At 38.6% G+C, this 17,483-nt stretch overlaps 1 protein-coding gene across 1 annotated transcript in view; it reads left to right on the top strand.

Annotated features, from left to right (window-relative positions):
• The window catches only part of LOC119883183 (roundabout homolog 2-like), a 93,393-nt gene that overhangs the window by 28,337 nt on the left and 47,573 nt on the right, over positions 1-17,483 (top strand). Inside the window, exons 3-5 of the mRNA XM_038693744.1 lie at positions 8,878-9,035; positions 14,652-14,772; positions 14,870-15,008. Coding sequence (XP_038549672.1) covers positions 8,878-9,035; positions 14,652-14,772; positions 14,870-15,008 — 418 coding nt within the window. The remainder of the gene's footprint in view (positions 1-8,877; positions 9,036-14,651; positions 14,773-14,869; positions 15,009-17,483) is intronic.

The raw sequence follows: 17,483 nt of genomic DNA, 5'->3' as shown, positions 1-17,483 counted from the left end.
GGTGATTGCGTCCTCTGTACAGGTGGCGTGTCTTCTGTGAAAATACTCTGATATATAATCTGTATGCATGTTCTCTTTACCAGTAGGAAATATTGGCATCTGTTTTATTTTTTTTGCTATTTGCAGAATGTAGCAAGACAAATGGATATAAAATTGAGTGATCTTAAAGGCACAGGTTGTTTTTGGAAAATATGTCTTACCTTGAATTCAGAGTCACCCTTCAAAGAGAGATTACCCATGATTTTCTGCTTTGCTACACACACATTTTCCAACACGCAACCAGCAACTCTAAAGAGAGATATTCATGCATTTCACATGGCTTAGCTGCTGTCTGTCCTTTACAAAGAGTTTATATGTTTTCGTGAATGGTAGGTGGTCAGATGGATAGATACATCGTCTCTTATCTCCTCTTCACAGGGTCCCGGGCGCGGTTTGAAGACAGCACACCTCGGATCGTGGAGGACCCCTCGGATTTGATTGTCTCCAAGGGGGAGCCTGCCACCCTCAACTGCAAGGCAGAGGGCAGACCCGCTCCCGTATAGAGTGGTATAAGGATGGCGAGCGGTGGAGACGGACAAAGATGACCCCCGTTCTCACCGCATGCTCCTGCCCAGCGGCTCCCTCTTCTTCCTGCGCATCGTACACGGGCGCCGGAGCAAACCAGATGAAGGCGTCTACACCTGTGTGGCCCGCAACTACCTGGGAGAGGCCATTAGTCGTAATGCTTCACTGGATGTTGCCAGTAAGGCTCTATTGATCATAGTCCTGAAAGTGTTTGAGTGTGTCTCTTTTTTTGATGTGTGTGCATGTACAGCGTGCAGATACTTAGCAAGTTGTGCCCCAGATCTTTTTGCAGCCGTCTGGCAGCTTTATGGATGTCCACTGGAGAGTTGGCTATTCTTAAAAATAATGAAACAACCAGACTGTAGGAAGCAACCCCTAAAAAGATGTTTGTGTGAGTGGAGATACATTCAGTAATAAGTAATAGCCTGTGGATTTGTTTCTAATTTTAGGTAACTGTGACAGTAATGTTATTGTCTTTGTGTTAGGTATTTAATTGCAGCTTGAGGGGAGTCTGGCCAATAAATAACTGACCAATTTTGCAAACAAGTTACATGGGTATAATAACAGTACTATGACATGTTTAGTTATTGACATTTTGCCTAGCTTTGTAACATTTTAATTTAGCATCGAAGTTGTATATTCTGGTATAAGAGGCTGTGAAAGGATGAAATGACACTACAGTTTTGACATTAAAAGGAAAATCTGGTATTTTCTCTTTACCTGGTTGCCAATTGTCATTATCTTTGTCCATTATAAGTATTGGACATGACTACATTTAAACACCGATCAGATGCGCTGGATATGGATGCCTTTTGACGATATTAAGCAGATTGGGTATCGGCAATCCATCCATCCATCCATCCATCGTCAACCGCTTATCCTGCGTACAGGGTCGCGGGGGGGGGGCTGGAGCCAATCCCAGCTGACATCGGGCGAAAGGCAGGGTACACCCTGGACAGGCCTCCAGTGAGTATCGGCGATGACGTGATTAATTCACATTAAATTTGTGTCATTTTAAAATTATGTTTTCTGCTACCAGTAACGATCATTCAGTCATGGTGGATCTCTTACATTAAAATAATTTCAAATTTTGTATACAGATTTTAAATATGTGAAATAGACAAGTAATATATATATATATATATATATATATATATATATATAATATATATATATATATATATATATATATATTATATATACATATATATATAATATATATATATACAATATACAAATAGATTGGTATTAAATCTGGTATTAAAAGTTTACAGTTTCGGCAGATACCCTGAACTGAGGCATAGGAATCAGTGTCGGAGGAGAAAAAGTTAACTTGCCACCTGTGTTGCAAAGATTTGGGGAAACAGATTCAAGATCAACTTCAATCGGCGCGCCTCCTGCAACATTCAGAACACGTCAGTTTAACAGAAATAAAAACATTACGCTACCTCAAACACCTGTCTTTGTGTCAGAGTTGATTCGTTATGCTATGCAGCTCACTGCAACGGGATGTCCAGGGGACTATTTGCTGTGTTTGCTGTCGGTCAGACTCAATGAGTCAGTGTTTGAGATCATTTCTGTTAAACTGAAGTGTTTTGGTAAGGGTTGTGCTTCTTGCCCTGGCTGGTGTCTGAGTTTCCCAAATCTTTATAATTAAGGTGGTGAATAAAATGTTATGACTAATAGATAAATGTATGATAACACCAGGTTGACAAATGTTGGAATGCCTTCAAATGTTTGATATTGTCTGATGAACAATCCAATACCAAATATTCAGATAGGATGGAAAATCATCACCTGTGTGAAACTGGAACCAGTAAATTTTTTGGCATCTTTGCTTCAACAGGTCTACAGAAAATAAACCGTCACAATCTGTTATATTGAGAAATGTAGCACAACCACTGTGGAGGTATTGGCAGACAGATTATAATCACAACCCCTGAGAGTCCTCTCTGTGTGTAACAATAAGATCATGTGTGTGAGCACGCATGTATAGCTGTGTTTTCTTTGTACGGACATGTTGCCTGCTCCTGAAGAGCATAGCAGGGGAGTATGAGCTTTCCCTTGTCTTTGTGAACGTGCACTGAAGTAAAAAAAACTCCCACTTGGAGCCTTGTCTATTATTTTCCCTCCTCGGTCCAGGACACGTGCCATTGTCTTCCTTCCTTCATAATTGTGCCAGTGTGTCTCGGCCCTGGGCTGAACTGCAGCACTCTTTGGTATGAGGAAATGGATTAGTCAGTGGGTTGATTAGGGGAAGGGGCATAACAGATTAGCAAGGTCGAACTGTCCTCGTTAAAGAAAACACAAAACCAATTTGAGCGCAGTCTTATCTCCACCATATGGAGTCTTCCTTACTGTCAGAGTGTGGAAGGGCTCATGGCTGGCTGATCTCATCTGTATCTCGTGTCCAAAAATAGGGACAGTCTGCTTAGATATATTGTATATTGGGAACCATGTAGCTGCAACTAATGCAACTATCCAACTGGGAGAAGATATGATGCTTTTACTGTCATATTGCCTCTCTTAAATTGTTGGTAATAAAGTTTAGCGTTGTGTGCAGCTGGAGATTACAGCACAGTCATATTGGTGAAGGGGTGACTCACCTGCAGGCACAGAGTGACTAACCATTTTAATAAGTGCCTGTTTTGTTCTAATCTCACTGCCTCTGGCTAGAGAGCGCATATGCTAAAACAGCATGGTGGTGGTCTTAGACTCCCCCCTCCCTTCTGTGTGAGGTTGTGCTGACTGTGGGGTGAGTAGTGACCCAATTAGCTCTGGCAGGGAGGTGTGGGGAGTATGTAGTGTTATGGGAGGCCAGTTTTAAGCTGGTGGTCTTGCTGTATGTGTGTGTGTGTGTGTGTGTGTGTGTGTTGGTGGGACTGTATGCAAAGTGGAGTTCTGAGGGACAACAGGTGGGAGGAGGAAGAGCTTTAAAACTCCCACTGAGCAGTAATTAATACCGATGCATATGTTTGACTGTTTGTACGTCTCTGAGTAGGGAGCAGGAGTGCTGACACTAACTTGATTTTAACCACATTAATTTCACATTAATTGCCAGTGAATGATGCATAATGTATTGTGCTGAATGACTTTTCTCTGCAGTGAACTTACAGATTTGCACTTCACTCACTCTAACCATGTATTTCTTAGCCCCAGGATACTTTATGTGAATTATGGGCACAACTACCGCTTAGTCTTTTCACTGAACTGGTGTCTGCAAGAGTTAGCTGGAATTGCTTCTGCTTAGATATATATAAAAGGGTGTTATGTGTTATGGTAATTCTAGATTGCAGAGGAGCCAATGCGAAAGCCGAAATCTCATGGAGGGGTAGTGCAGACCTGCAGGTCTAGCAAGCTGATTGGTTGATCCAACTTCATGTTTGGAAGTTTTTATATTTTGTCTTTATTCTTTCTTTCAGCATCATTTATTTCCCAAAAAGTTCTTAAGGAAAAGGAGGACACCTGCATAATGCAGGCACCTGTTAAATGAAAGGAATAATGGGAAGTCTCACAACCATAATTCATGCTAAGATATCATATGCAAGGAATGATTGAGGATTGTGGATAGGGATTTGTTTCTCATTAAATAGAAGGAATTATAGCTGGGACAAATGCTGACTTCTGAGTTTGTGTCAAAACAAAAGACTGTATGAAACATGGACGTAGTCTCCGTGATGTTGCCGTTGGTTTCTGATGAGCCATTGTGAAGCTCGGTGTACAAAAAACTTTTTTTGTACTACGCTGTAAACATGTTTATTTCTGCTGTAAAGTTGGGCATTTTGGGAGACATGGGAGTCTATAGGGATTGGCCTGGATTGACTCTCTTTTGGAGCCAGCCTCAAGTGGTCAAGGAACTGCAGTTTTGGCACATCCGTGTTGGCTTTCAGCCCCAGAGGTTGCTGTTTGGTCTAAACAGAAAAAAGATTCACGAACTTAGATTTCATTGTTCTGTATAATAATTTTTTATGCTCAAATGCATTTTGCAAACCCCAAGGTCCGGAAGTTATGTATTTTGCTGAGCCGCTGCTCTTCTGGAATACCTCGAATACCAGTTTTCATTATTCTGTCTTTTTTTATTCTTCCAGTTTTACTGTAAGCTGCCAGTGACCGGCTGACTTGACTGGCTGTTGAAAAACCAGAATAATGAGACAGTGGGAGTGGACTGAAATTCATTCCTCCTTTAAAAGAAAGCAAGAAGGGGGAGAAACAGTAGTAGTGTCTATTTCAAAGTCATGAATGTGAATGTCTGCCTGTGATGAGGTGGTCACATGGTGCGGCAGGATTAGAATAAAGTAGGACAAATAAAAAATAAAACTTGTTTAAAAGGCCAGATGTTTCTCTTACTTCTGATGAGGGATTATGAAGGAATCAAACTTGTAGTTGCAGCTTGTTTCTTGGCATCTCCTGCTCTCAGTCTCTTTTCACTGGGGAGAATCCTCAGATATATATCATCCCAAGTGAATACAGTTTATATGTGTAGTTTACAATTTATCTGTACTCTGATGCAAGCAAATTGACTCTAAAATTGTGCAAATCGCCACTGCTATGGTTTTATGAGTACTGTCAAGACTCGCTAATAATGCAAAATGTGTTGTCTGTATGCAATGTCAGTTTGTAATTGAAACATCATCGCATTTTTTGGAAAGTGGAGGAATTTATAACATTGAGCTTCTCATAAAGACTATTTGCCCTGGAGTCTCTTCTCATCCACCATCAACACAATCAGACAATGGATGGATTAAAGCAATCTCTCTTCTCTGTAGGCAAAGCCTCCATTAGCTGTGACAGGGCAGTATCATGGCAATGGGATTAGACCACCTCCCTAACGGGTTTACTGCTCTCTGAAATAAAAGAACAATAGGAGCCAGGCGGCGGGTCGTATAAGGCTCTCAAAAATGCACTTTCACTGTCCTTTAACCTCTCTGTCCACAATCCTACCTGTCAGACGTGAAAACACAGAGCCTGGAAACCTTTCACACATCTGTCCGGCCCACGCTGTCTGCTCAGTCTGCTTCCTACACTCACTGTCACCTCATGTTCAGTACAAAAGCAACCCCCACCCCCCGTCCTGTCTGTCACATTCATACTTTTTTTTTCAAACTGCTGGGTATGTAAATGGTCTGCGAAATGTTAAGTAATTTGCCCCATGGCTGCTTGGTATTAGACAAAGTCACAATCAATTAACAAAAATAAGGGGTCAACATTCTATGTGACACAGCCCTGTGATACATTTTCTTATGGTTAATTTCTCTTCCTCCCTCACTGTTCATTTTTCCAAAAACGCTAACAGATGGTCTTTCTGCAGTCCTAGAGCTCCTCTCTTAACACTATGTCATAGAGAAATATCACTTAAAAATCAAGTGATGCATATTCTCGGTGAGATTAAATCTCCTAATCTGTATATCCCTGAAATATTAAAGTTATGAAAATGAATGGGCGCTCTCGCAATAGTGCCCACAGGAATAATGATGGAACCACTGGAAGTCATTTAGCCCTGCTTTGCTATTACTTAAGCTGATAGTGCCTTGGGGACTATGAGGATTTGTCTCTGCGGAGGCATGGTCAAACGTCAGCTGCCCTGCAGTAACCATGCTCCCTGTCTGATCCCAGTGTGGACGAATGGAGGTGAGGGCTCAGGGCCTGGAAGAGATTATTTGGCAAACCTAGTCGTATTATGTCTGAGAAGTTAAGTAAGGGACAATTGCCTTTGGGGGGGGGTTGGTCTCTGTGTTTCTGAGGAGAATGGTCGATTCTCTGGCGGGATCATCATCACATACAAACAGCCATGTGATACTCTGTTGGGCATGGCAGGCTTTAAAAACGGAATAAGCAAGGAAGGATCAAGTTAGCTTGAACACAGCTTCAAAGAAATTTCTGGAGCTCAAGCAGTATTTGGGGTAGTGATGTCAGGATTCTGCTCTCTGGCATGTGTTTCAACCCTCAAATGTCCCACTTTCCGGGAGTCTGTGCCAGGGGACTCTGGATTTCAAATGCTGAAGGTGTGTGCGTGTGTGTGTGCAGTTCAGGGATTAGCTCTCTGCCCATAACTTTTTCACTTCAGTCACCATGGCAGTGAAACAAAGGTCTCTGTGCACCCATCTAACCAGGCCTTACAGACGGAGGTCTAAAAATAATGCAGTGCTTTCAATTAGCCCTTCAGCTCTGCAAAGCATTTGAAACAGGCAGCCAAGTGAACAGAGCTGAGGTTATTTGGTGAACAGACCTTTGGGAGGAGAGTGAGTGCCTTTACTGGTTATAGTTCACCCGTGCCTTTGCTACATCTCCTGCAAAGGCTCCTTAATTGTCCTATTTGTTGATCTTTTTAACTAATTTAAATATCACTACAATGTAATGAGGGCAGTTAAGACTTTGCATGTTTCCTTAGCCTAAATGTCACGGCATTAGAAAAAAAAAATTATAAATCCCATTCTCCCACTTGGGTGAAATGAGTAAACTTCCACTTCATTTCAGTGAAGTTCAGTTTAAGAAGGCAGATGTGTGATTGATTAACTCGCATCACAGAACAAGTTAAAGAGAAGGGGATTAAATACACGGACTGACTGATGTCCACTTCAGACCTGAGGGAAAATTGTCTGCCACTTCAAGTTTTGGAATATTTATAGCCATTTGCCCAAGACAGTTACGGCTGTTGAACTAGAGTGAGGAATGATCATCCATCTTTAAACAACTCTGATAAAAACATTTGAGGTGAGATTTTACTCAAGCCCGGTGGGTCAGAATATCAATGCTGTATTAAAGGCCAGCACTGCCATGTTGACACAGACCTGTCGGGCGTACTGGTGGATAATTAATGTGGCATAGATTTAGTAAATGGCTTATAAATGAACTAAATGCTTAGTTAAATTGATTTAAGATGGATTACAGTAATGTTACTAAATCCTAATCACTACTGATTACACCAATTGAAGCCCGTCAAGCTTCCTGTCAACATGGAGAATCTGCTGTTTACAATGATGATGATGGTAGATCACTCGCAATTCATGATGATTTTTAGAACAATGGGTCTCCGATTTATCTAACAGAAATGAACAAAAGCAGACTTCTCTAGGCAATGGCTGTAGAATTTACTTGCTGAAATAACAACTGTCACTAGCATATTTTATCAACTGTAGCGAGCTATCACAACTTGGTGGAACACTTCCTGCTGACAAACAAGAACCCTTATAAAGGGTCTAAATACGTACAGTACATGCCTACATGCGTATCCTAAGCAGCATCCTCACCAGTATAATAATTTTCTATGTTGAAATGGAAATAAAGACAGCATTGTGTATTTCAGGGTAGAGATAGTTAGCCCCACTGTTACTGGATTATAATTAAAAATGTAATTAAAATGTGGTTTGTTCTAACCAGTGGTTGCGGTTGGTAAGCTTACGATGTTGGCATTAAGAGGGAGATTATGTGTTCTAGCTAAAATGTTCATGAAAGCGTAAAAGGAGATTGTATTGATTGATTATGCTGAAATAATATAGTTGGGTTGAGAAAAAAGGCTGTAGACTGTAGCTACAGGATGTGGTCCAACATGACGAGTGTGTGCGTTTGAAAATGTGATCCTGTCAGTATCCAAGTAGGAGCTTCCATTGTACAAGAGGTCTCATGAGAAGGCTACAGTTCATAGTTCACACTGAGTCTTTCATCTGTCAATCACAGCAGAAGATTAGGAGATATCAAAGGTTGCCGTGTCAAAGTCATATCATCTTGTCATCAACCATAGGGTAGCGGGAGTGCAAACTTCAGGGACGACACGAGAATAGGCTTTTCTCCTTCAGTGCTGACTTTATTTCAGAATGTTGCAGATTTGTAAAGTAGCATTTGCGACACAATCCTTTCATTAATTCACAGGCCATTTTTTCTCCCACACATGGGCTAAATTATAAATGGGCTGTTATTTGTTTACTCCATGTTAGACTGAGAGATGTGCATTATTTATCTGCCCTGACAGGAGAGCCATGAGAAAACATTAAAACAGAGCACAGCCTAACAAGGATGTTGCCAGGGAATTGAGCAGTCATGCACATGCAAACGCAATAATTGACTTTCTCTCAATAAGCTTGTTTTCAGCTATCCAAGAAGAGTGCTTCACTAGAAGCTATCCAAGAAGATGCTTCAGTCAAGAAAACAAGTCCAAATCATGTCCAAAACAAATTAGCGTTTCTTTTGATGATAGCGGTCATGAGTCTGTTGATGCTGCTCACGGATCTGTGGTTCTGATATTCAGCCTTTGTGTTAAGTATATCAGACAGGCTGGACTTCTGAAGCTAATTAGATTTCTTTGTGTTTTCTTCTCAGTCCTTAGAGATGATTTCCGGCAGGCCCCGAGCGATGTGGTGGTGGCTGCTGGTGAGCCTGCTGTGTTAGAGTGTGTGCCTCCACGTGGTCACCCTGAGCCCACTGTGTCCTGGAAACGCAACAACGTCCGAGTCAGCACCAAGGATGATCGCATCTCTGTGAGTTCAACACAAACACTGTACAAGAGCTGAAGAGGTCAAGCTCCCATTTCAAAATAATTGGACATACAGACACAGCTGTTTAACCTCTTAAACTCTGCTGGACCTTCCATGTTGTGCATCCAGGTATCAGTCAAGTTTCCATACAAATTCAGCACAAATTTCAATCCACATTTCACGAAAATGTGAAAAGATAATGAGAATTAATGCCTAAATTCTCATTGGAGCATCACATGGGTATGAATCTACCACTGAAAATAGTCTCAAACAAATGCATTATTTTCTCCTGTTAAAGTAAACTATAGTGCCCAGCTGTAGAAATAATTTAACCTTTTTTTTTTAAATTGAAAGCCATGCGTTACGTGTATGTCTTCATTAGTGAAATTCATTAATAAATTGCCTTGTGGCTGAGAGCCATAGTAGGCAAGTGAGAATGTACTGAGGAATAGCCTGATGCATGTCCGTTTTGGTCTTTTTATGGGATTGTTTGAAAATGTAACTGGAAAGTGTCTCAGATTCTTTCCCCTCATGTCTGGTTTGTGAAAGATGTTTTTTGAAATGTAGGAAATCACAAGTGTTTACATCAGTAAGAGAAGCAGCGGTGGAAGAAGTATTCAGATTCTTTATTTAAGTAAAAATAACAATACCTCAATTTATAAATACTCCATTACAAGCAAAAGTCCTGCACTAAAACGGTTACTTAAGTGAGAGTACCTGAGTATTACTAGCAACATGTACTTAAAGTATCAAAGATACTCAATGCAGACAGAGTATTAAATATTATTGGGGTATTAATAACTACACACTATAAAGCATTAGTTAAGCATTAGTAAATAAGGAATTCATCATTTATAAAGCATTGTTCAGACATTAATACACATTAGTAAGTCATTCATAAACACAGTTATAAATGTTTTATTCTTTGTTATCTACACACTATGAAGCAGTTGTTAAGTATTAGTACATTTTGAATTCATTTATAAACCATTGTTCTTACGTTAATACACATTAGTAAGTCATTTATAAACATAATTATACATGTTGTATTCTTTATTAATAAGCTCATCTATAATATGCTTAATAATTGTATTTTCTTACGTCATATATGATCGGTTCACTATTTATAAATTAAGTATTATTTTAATGACAAACCATTTATATACGAGTTGTTAATGGTTCGTAAGATCATTTGGAAAGTTTAAGAAAATTATTACATAACTGCCTGTGTTTTTTATACTTTCCCGAGAAAGAATATAAACAATCTCAGCATAACTCGTAAATCTACCATTGGCAAAGCCCATAGGATGCTACTAAGACTACCCAAAAGATGCCCCAGCTAACTTTACAGGGTAAAAGCCTCACCGTTACAGGCCTGGTACCGTTTCTCTGAACTCCTCATCAAAACTCCAACATCTGCGCTTCCAGAGATCTGCTGTGATGGAACCAGCAAAGGGTTGCTTGGATGGTCCGTTTAAAGACACCGATCTTACTCCCCCCCCAGTGCTTTGATCAACCGCTAACTTGACATGACATGTAGTTATTTAGAAATGGTCTAATAGTGCGTGTTCATAGATGTTTTATGACACTTAATAATACTGCAATTCATGATTAATTCTGGTAGTTACTAATGGTTAGTAAAGTATTTTGCGTGAGCTCATCTAAAGTGAGGACTGTCTATGTCTCATTAACTACTTACAAATGAAAATGAAAGGCAATAGATATTCTCTAAAATTTGTTAATAAAGTATTTCATGATTCATTCAGGTAGTTACAAAGCATTTACTAGTTGTTAGTAAGTCTTTGTGTGAGCTCATCTGAAGTGTGGACTATCTATGCCTTACAAAGCATTTACAAATGATATTGTAACACACAAGAATCAGTTATCTTCTGAACAGAAAAAGGAAACGGACACAACACAAAGGGATACAGAACATATTATTTATTACAAAATGCCTTTCACCCATTCATTCACAAAAAAACACAACAACACGAGAGACTATTACTGCATAAACTGTACAACTGTTGATATAAAATGAACCATCTACAACCCAACCCGTTCTCACTCCCAAGTCTTCACATATGGACCAATGGTCAAGACCCTTTGTTGTCACTTTATAACACACTTGGGAGCCCCTTAGCATCATAGTTCAATGTACTGGGGAAAGCCCTGTAGTGTAGTTTTTGAATGATAAAGACAGGTCTAGAATATTTAACACTAGTGTAGAACTTTAGCTAACTTACCAACCTACGTTCTGAGAAGTAGTGCTGGGGTAAAAAATACACTGTGTGTGATTAAACCCCAGAATAAGAAGAGCAAAATACAATTTTAAAAAGTGTCCAGTGAATTTCAGTTATTTGTATCTCTACCTGGGCAGGATAATGAACGTGTGGAGGATCTTTCTTATCTGCCAGTGTCCTGTAATCTGATGTGTCAGTCCTGTTGAATGGGATCTGAAGCAGCTGGCCACACAGCGGTCTGATCTCATCATACAGGGTGCATCATCTCTGGGACTCGCTGCCATCTGCATCCAGCAAAGAGTTGACCTCTAAGCTACAATCCAGGGTCTCAAAAACCAGTCTGCAAGTATAGTGCAGAATAAATCAGATAAATCATCACAGTCAATGTTCTTCAAATAAGATCTCATCCCGTTTGTCAAAACTCAATATCATCACCCTGTTGTCTAGGGAATCTTCTTAAGTTTTACATTGTTACAACGTTACCAAAGATTTATAACTTTACCAGGTAGCATTTAAGCAAGACATCACTACTATGAATTAATTACATTTCTTAACATTACATTACATTAAATTACAACCAAAAAATACTGAACAGAGTTTACCCATTTTAGTCAAGGAAATTATCTTTAACATGTATTATCATAAATACTGTAAATAAAAATACCTCTGAAGGTATGTGCTTACACATCCAAAAGTACCTCCAGAGATTAGTTTGAAACCACAACACAACAAAATACTGTTGAACAGTTCCTGACTTCACGCTGCACTTTTAGCTCTCTCCTAAAGGTTACAAACTTTACTCACCGGAGTTTCCAGGGGGATAAAAATCCTTCGGTAAATGACGGCATTCAAAAATCCCGAGTGATGGTGTCTTTACACTTAACACCCGCTTCTGGGCCCGTGTGATCTCGTTTTTCCAACTGCGTCCCGCTTCTCTCTGTTCTTCCTCGGTGCAGTCTGGCGATAAAGTGAGCGCACACGGCAGAGACTACTGGATGCACCAAGGGTCAAAATAACGCTGCTACAGTCTATGTTTAAGTCCCGTATTTTGTATGTGGGCTACAGTCTATGGTAAGGAGGAGACGTGGTTGAGAAGGGCGGCTTGACCAGAAACCATACTTTCACTTTTTTCCTGTGTTAAACACAAAGTCAATATTGAGTTTTTTTCTTCGGTTGCGTATGGAACGCAAGTAACGTTCTGTTTCAAAACGTTATTCACTAGTTTTATTTTGAAAGCGTAACCGGAATTTGCATATTTATTGTTGCTTCCTTGTCCGGAAGTTATATGTTTATTGTTGCTAACTTGATCGCCGAGACATCCAAAAACTACACTAAAGGGATGTAAAGGTGTTAACCAGGGACGTGCACAGGAATTTTGAAGGGCAGTTGCTCTGACCTGAAAAAAGGCACTAAACACAGTATCCAAAATGTATTAACAATATAAATGTCACCAAAATACATATGAGAAAAAGAGTTCCTTATATTATTGTTTATTGTTTTTTTTAATCATTATTATTTTTTATTTTTTTCCTTTTTTTTATTTGAAATAAATAATCTAGATTGAATTGACAGATGGGGAAAACTCGCTTCTAATAAAATATTAAATAAAAAAACGCTTAGATTTCGGAAAAAATTACAATCCTTTTTTAACCTTTTGGCTTCCCGTACATTCAGTTGCGCTTCTAGCTCGTATTCACTTCTGTTGGTACGTATCACGTATGGTAACTGGGCAAAACTACGCATGATTTGTTGTAGTATGATTGCATAAAGGAAGGAAACAGGAATTCCGGTAGGGAACAGAATCGACTGACGTGCAGGCAGCGCTGCAGCAGTGCAGCCACTTAAACAGAGTTTGCCCTTCCCCTACTGACTTTCACTTTCGGTGCCCGAATGGAAGTGAATGAAGCTTTGCGATCGCGATTATTTTTTTATTTTATTTTTTTTTCTCGGAAGGGCGAGTCGGAAGGGCAACTTGAGTCAGGAAAGGCAAACGGGCAGTTGCCCGGGCAACCAGAGCAACCCCCCTGTGCACGTCCCTGGTGTTAACCCAGGCCGTAATAAAGTTGAGACTTAAGAAGCCTAACTGAGACTTTCTTCAATCTCATTTGCAATGTTTTGTATGGCTTAGATAGTCCTTACTTTACAGAGAAAATACTTATTAAATAATTTCCTTAAATGTTCTACATGATCGTATGAACCATAGGCGCATATATGGTTTTTCATTGGAATAACACTTTTTATCAAATACAATCATTAAGCACATCATTGATGAGCGTGTAGTGATAGATGATCTGTCTCAGAGAAACGTAACCAGCCCTGTCACGGTGAGGCTTTTACCCAGTAAAGTTAGCTGGGGCATCTTTCGGGTAGTCTTAGTAGCATCCTTTGGGCTTTGCCACTGGTAGATTTAGGTGTTATGCTGAGATTGTTTATATTCTTTCTTGGGAAAGTATCAAAAAACAGGCAGTTAACCTATGTCATAATTTTTTTTTAAACTTTCCAAATGATCTTATGAACCATTAACAACTCATATATAAATGGTTTGTCATTAAAATAATACTTCATTTATAAATAGTGAACCGATCATGTATGAAAATACAATTATTAAGCACATTATAGATGAGTTTATTAATAAAGAATACAACATGTATAACTATGTTTATAAATGACTTACTAATGTGTATTAACGTAAGAACAATGGTTTATAAATGATGAATTAAAAATTTACTAATAAACTGCTTCATAGTGTGTAGTTAATAAAGAATAAAACATTTATAACTGTTTATGAATACTTACTAATGTGTATTAATGTATGAACAATGCTTTATAAATGATGAATTAAAAATGTACTAATAAACAACTGCTTCATAGTGTGTAGTTGATAAAGAATAAAACATTTATAACTGTTTATGAATACTTACTAATGTGTATTAATGTATGAACAATGCTTTATAAATGATGAATTCCGTATTTACTAATACTTAACTAATGCTTTATAGTGTGTAGTTATTATAAAGTGCTACCGTAGAATTTTACTCATGTTTTGTATGAACAATCTTGAAACTTGTAGCCATAGCTGTGAAATAAATGTAGTGGAGTAGAAATATGAAGTAGCATACATAGAAATACTAGTAAAGTAAGTACCTCAAATAGCTAATAATTACAATATTTGAGTAAGTGATTGAATGTTAATATTTCACCATTATTCAGAAAGTACACCAAAATGACTCATACAGTGTTTTGATTATGAAGGATTTATGATTTATAACAAGAGTATCCAAATGTGGATTATTTTTCCACTGAAGGCTGTGATGATAACAGAGTCACTCAGGGCACCCTGAAGAATAATCTCTTGAGCTGTCACTACGCTATTTTTCAGATGCGTGGGGGCAAACTGATGATCTCTCACACCAGGAAGAACGATGCTGGCATGTATGTTTGTGTGGGAACAAATATGGTCGGAGAGAGGGACAGCGATCCTGCAGAGCTGGTGGTGTACGGTGAGTTTCTGATGTTGATGCGGTAAATATTTTGTAGCGGCATGACATTTTGTGGCAGCATTAAGGAACATAAGCTGGATATGTTTAAAACCTGCAGAACGGCCTGTGTTGGTACGAAGGCCGGTGAACCAGGTGGTCATGGAGGAAGAGACTGTCGACTTCCTGTGTGAGGTCCATGGAGATCCCGCCCCCACTGTCCGATGGCGCAGAGAGGAAGGGGAGCTTCCTCGTGGGAGGTGAGAGTTACGGACATGAGCACAGACCAATTGAGAGTCAGACTGGTGATGCACATACAGCATCTTATGAGGCTGAATAAGAAATCCAGCTTTACCAAAGACAAGTCGTGTATTGGATTGTTAACACATGTGACCCAGAAAACATCTTCAGTTTCATTAATTCATGTCGTTCTATCAGTCTGCTAACATAAATTCATAAATGGCAGAGACCAAAAAGGATTCATTAGTTGGGAGAATCCTCCTGTGACCAGTTTCATTCTTTTTTCATCTAAACTCAGTATAATGTATATTTAGCTAAGCCTATTAAATAATAATTTTTTTTCCACTTTCTAAAACGTAATTTGATAACACTCTAAAAATAATATTTACATAGAACTAATCACTATACAATATTGTGTATAGGTTAAAACATGCATTTTACACTGAATGTAGAGCTAAAGTTGATCTATCATATATTGTGCTATCATTTATTTTTTAATTAATTATTGCAGATGATTTTTGTGATATTTTCACTCTGCAGTGCTGCTCTACATGAGCTTTTGGGTATATTGTCCCATTGTGGTGCTGACATTTACATCAATTAATGCCAATTATGTAGTGATAATGAAACGTAAAGAAGATTAGATATTATTTCCTGAGTTAGTAGAGATTATTTTGAGAGAATAGTTCAGCAATTTGGGAAATCTCACTCATTTGCGAGAGTGAGATAAGAAAATCAATACCACAGTCGCTACAGCCAGCAGTCGCTTAGCTTAGCTTTGCATAAAGGCTAGAAACATGGGGAAACAGCTAGCCTGGCTCTGTACAGAGGTAACATTTTATCTTGTTTGTTAATTAGTGAGCTTTAGAGGTGTGGCAGGCAGATTTTGTTACCTTTGGAAAGTGCCAGGATGTTTCAACCTGTTTCCAGTATTTATAGCTAAACATTTATAAAACTCTTATGTATTGATGCAATAACTTGGTTTAGATCATATCTCGAACACAGGCAGCAGTGTGTTCCACCCAGTCATCGGTCCAAACTTGTTGAATCGGACTTCCACAAGGTTCAATTTTAGGCCCTTTACTTTTTAGTTTATATATAAACGATCTACCTGACAGTTGAAAAAGGGTTAAATGCCAAATGTATGCAGATGACACAATTATATATGTATCAACAAAAAACCCTCAGATTGCAGCTGAGATGCTTTCAAAAGAACTGGACGGTGTATCACAGTGGCTCCGAAATAATCATCTGACCCTGAACTATGATAAAACAGTCTCTATGTGCTTTTCAATAAAAAGAAAGGTCAATGAAAATTTCAGAATAAAGATTGATGAGAAGGAGATAGATGAGGTACCTGAATTTAAATTTTTAGGGGTTACTTTAGATTCTCATCTAAAGTTTGATAGACATGTATAGAGAATGTGCAGAACTGTCAGGACAAATTTAAACTGCTTCCGATGAATAAGACAATATATACCCCTTAAGGCAGCACAGCAGTTTATGCATTCTATGATATTTTCTCATTTATCGTATTGCATAACTGTTTGGGGTCAGGCCAACCAAACTACAATTACACCCATTAGGTCATTATATAAACAGGCACTAAAAGTAATGGACCAGAAATCTATAAGATGGCACCACTGCCTCATGCTATGGAAGCATAATATATTGAGTTTTGACAGTTTTGTAAATTTTTAATTTCTAAAACAAATTTTTAAGTGTGTGAATAACCTTGCACCAGAAATATTCTGTCAACTAGTAGAGAAACAAAGAGCAGAATAAGAACTAGAGGCACAGTAAGTGGAAACTGTATAGCCGCAAAATGTAGAACAACATTTGGTCAGACATCGTTTTCAGTAAGAGGCATACATCTGTGGAACGCTTTACCATCCGAAATTAAAACATTGACAGAACTCAAGGTTTTTAATTTACATTTAAAGCAATGATTGAAACTGAAACAACTCTGTGAACAATGACTATACAGGACACAATGCAATGCATACAAACATGATGTTATGTTATGATGAGACATATGCACACTTTTGTGTTCTTGTATTGTTTGTTGAGCAGACTCTGTTTATAGGTATTTCTACATCTACTTCAGTCCATATCTTATTTCATGTATGGGATGTATTTATTGTATGTATTTTAATGGTTGTAAATTTTAAACTCAATACTCTGTAATCTCTGTTTTAATTTTATAAGCCTAACCAGGGACAGGGGTTGCAAATTAGTCATGGCTAGAAACCTGTATGCATGGCATCTACTTTGTATTCTTTATAAAGCAATGTTCTATGCATTTGTCCCTGTCAAATAAACATTAAATAAATGTCAGTATGATACATTTGAAACTTGAGACAGCAGTCTGTTAGCTTAGCATAAAGAGTGGAAATAGCTAGTCTGGCTTTGTACAAAGGAAACATAATCCGCATACCAGATAGAAGCCCCCTATCCATACAAAAAGTGTAAAAGAAAGTTTTCACTGGCTAGAT

The sequence above is a fragment of the Micropterus salmoides genome, unplaced genomic scaffold, assembly GCF_014851395.1.
Source record: "Micropterus salmoides isolate LMB-PRFRI ecotype aquatic unplaced genomic scaffold, ASM1485139v1 Ms_hic_scaffold_3, whole genome shotgun sequence".
In the NCBI taxonomy this organism is placed as follows: Eukaryota; Metazoa; Chordata; class Actinopteri; order Centrarchiformes; family Centrarchidae; genus Micropterus; species Micropterus salmoides.
This window is presented reverse-complemented; position numbering and strand designations above follow the sequence as displayed.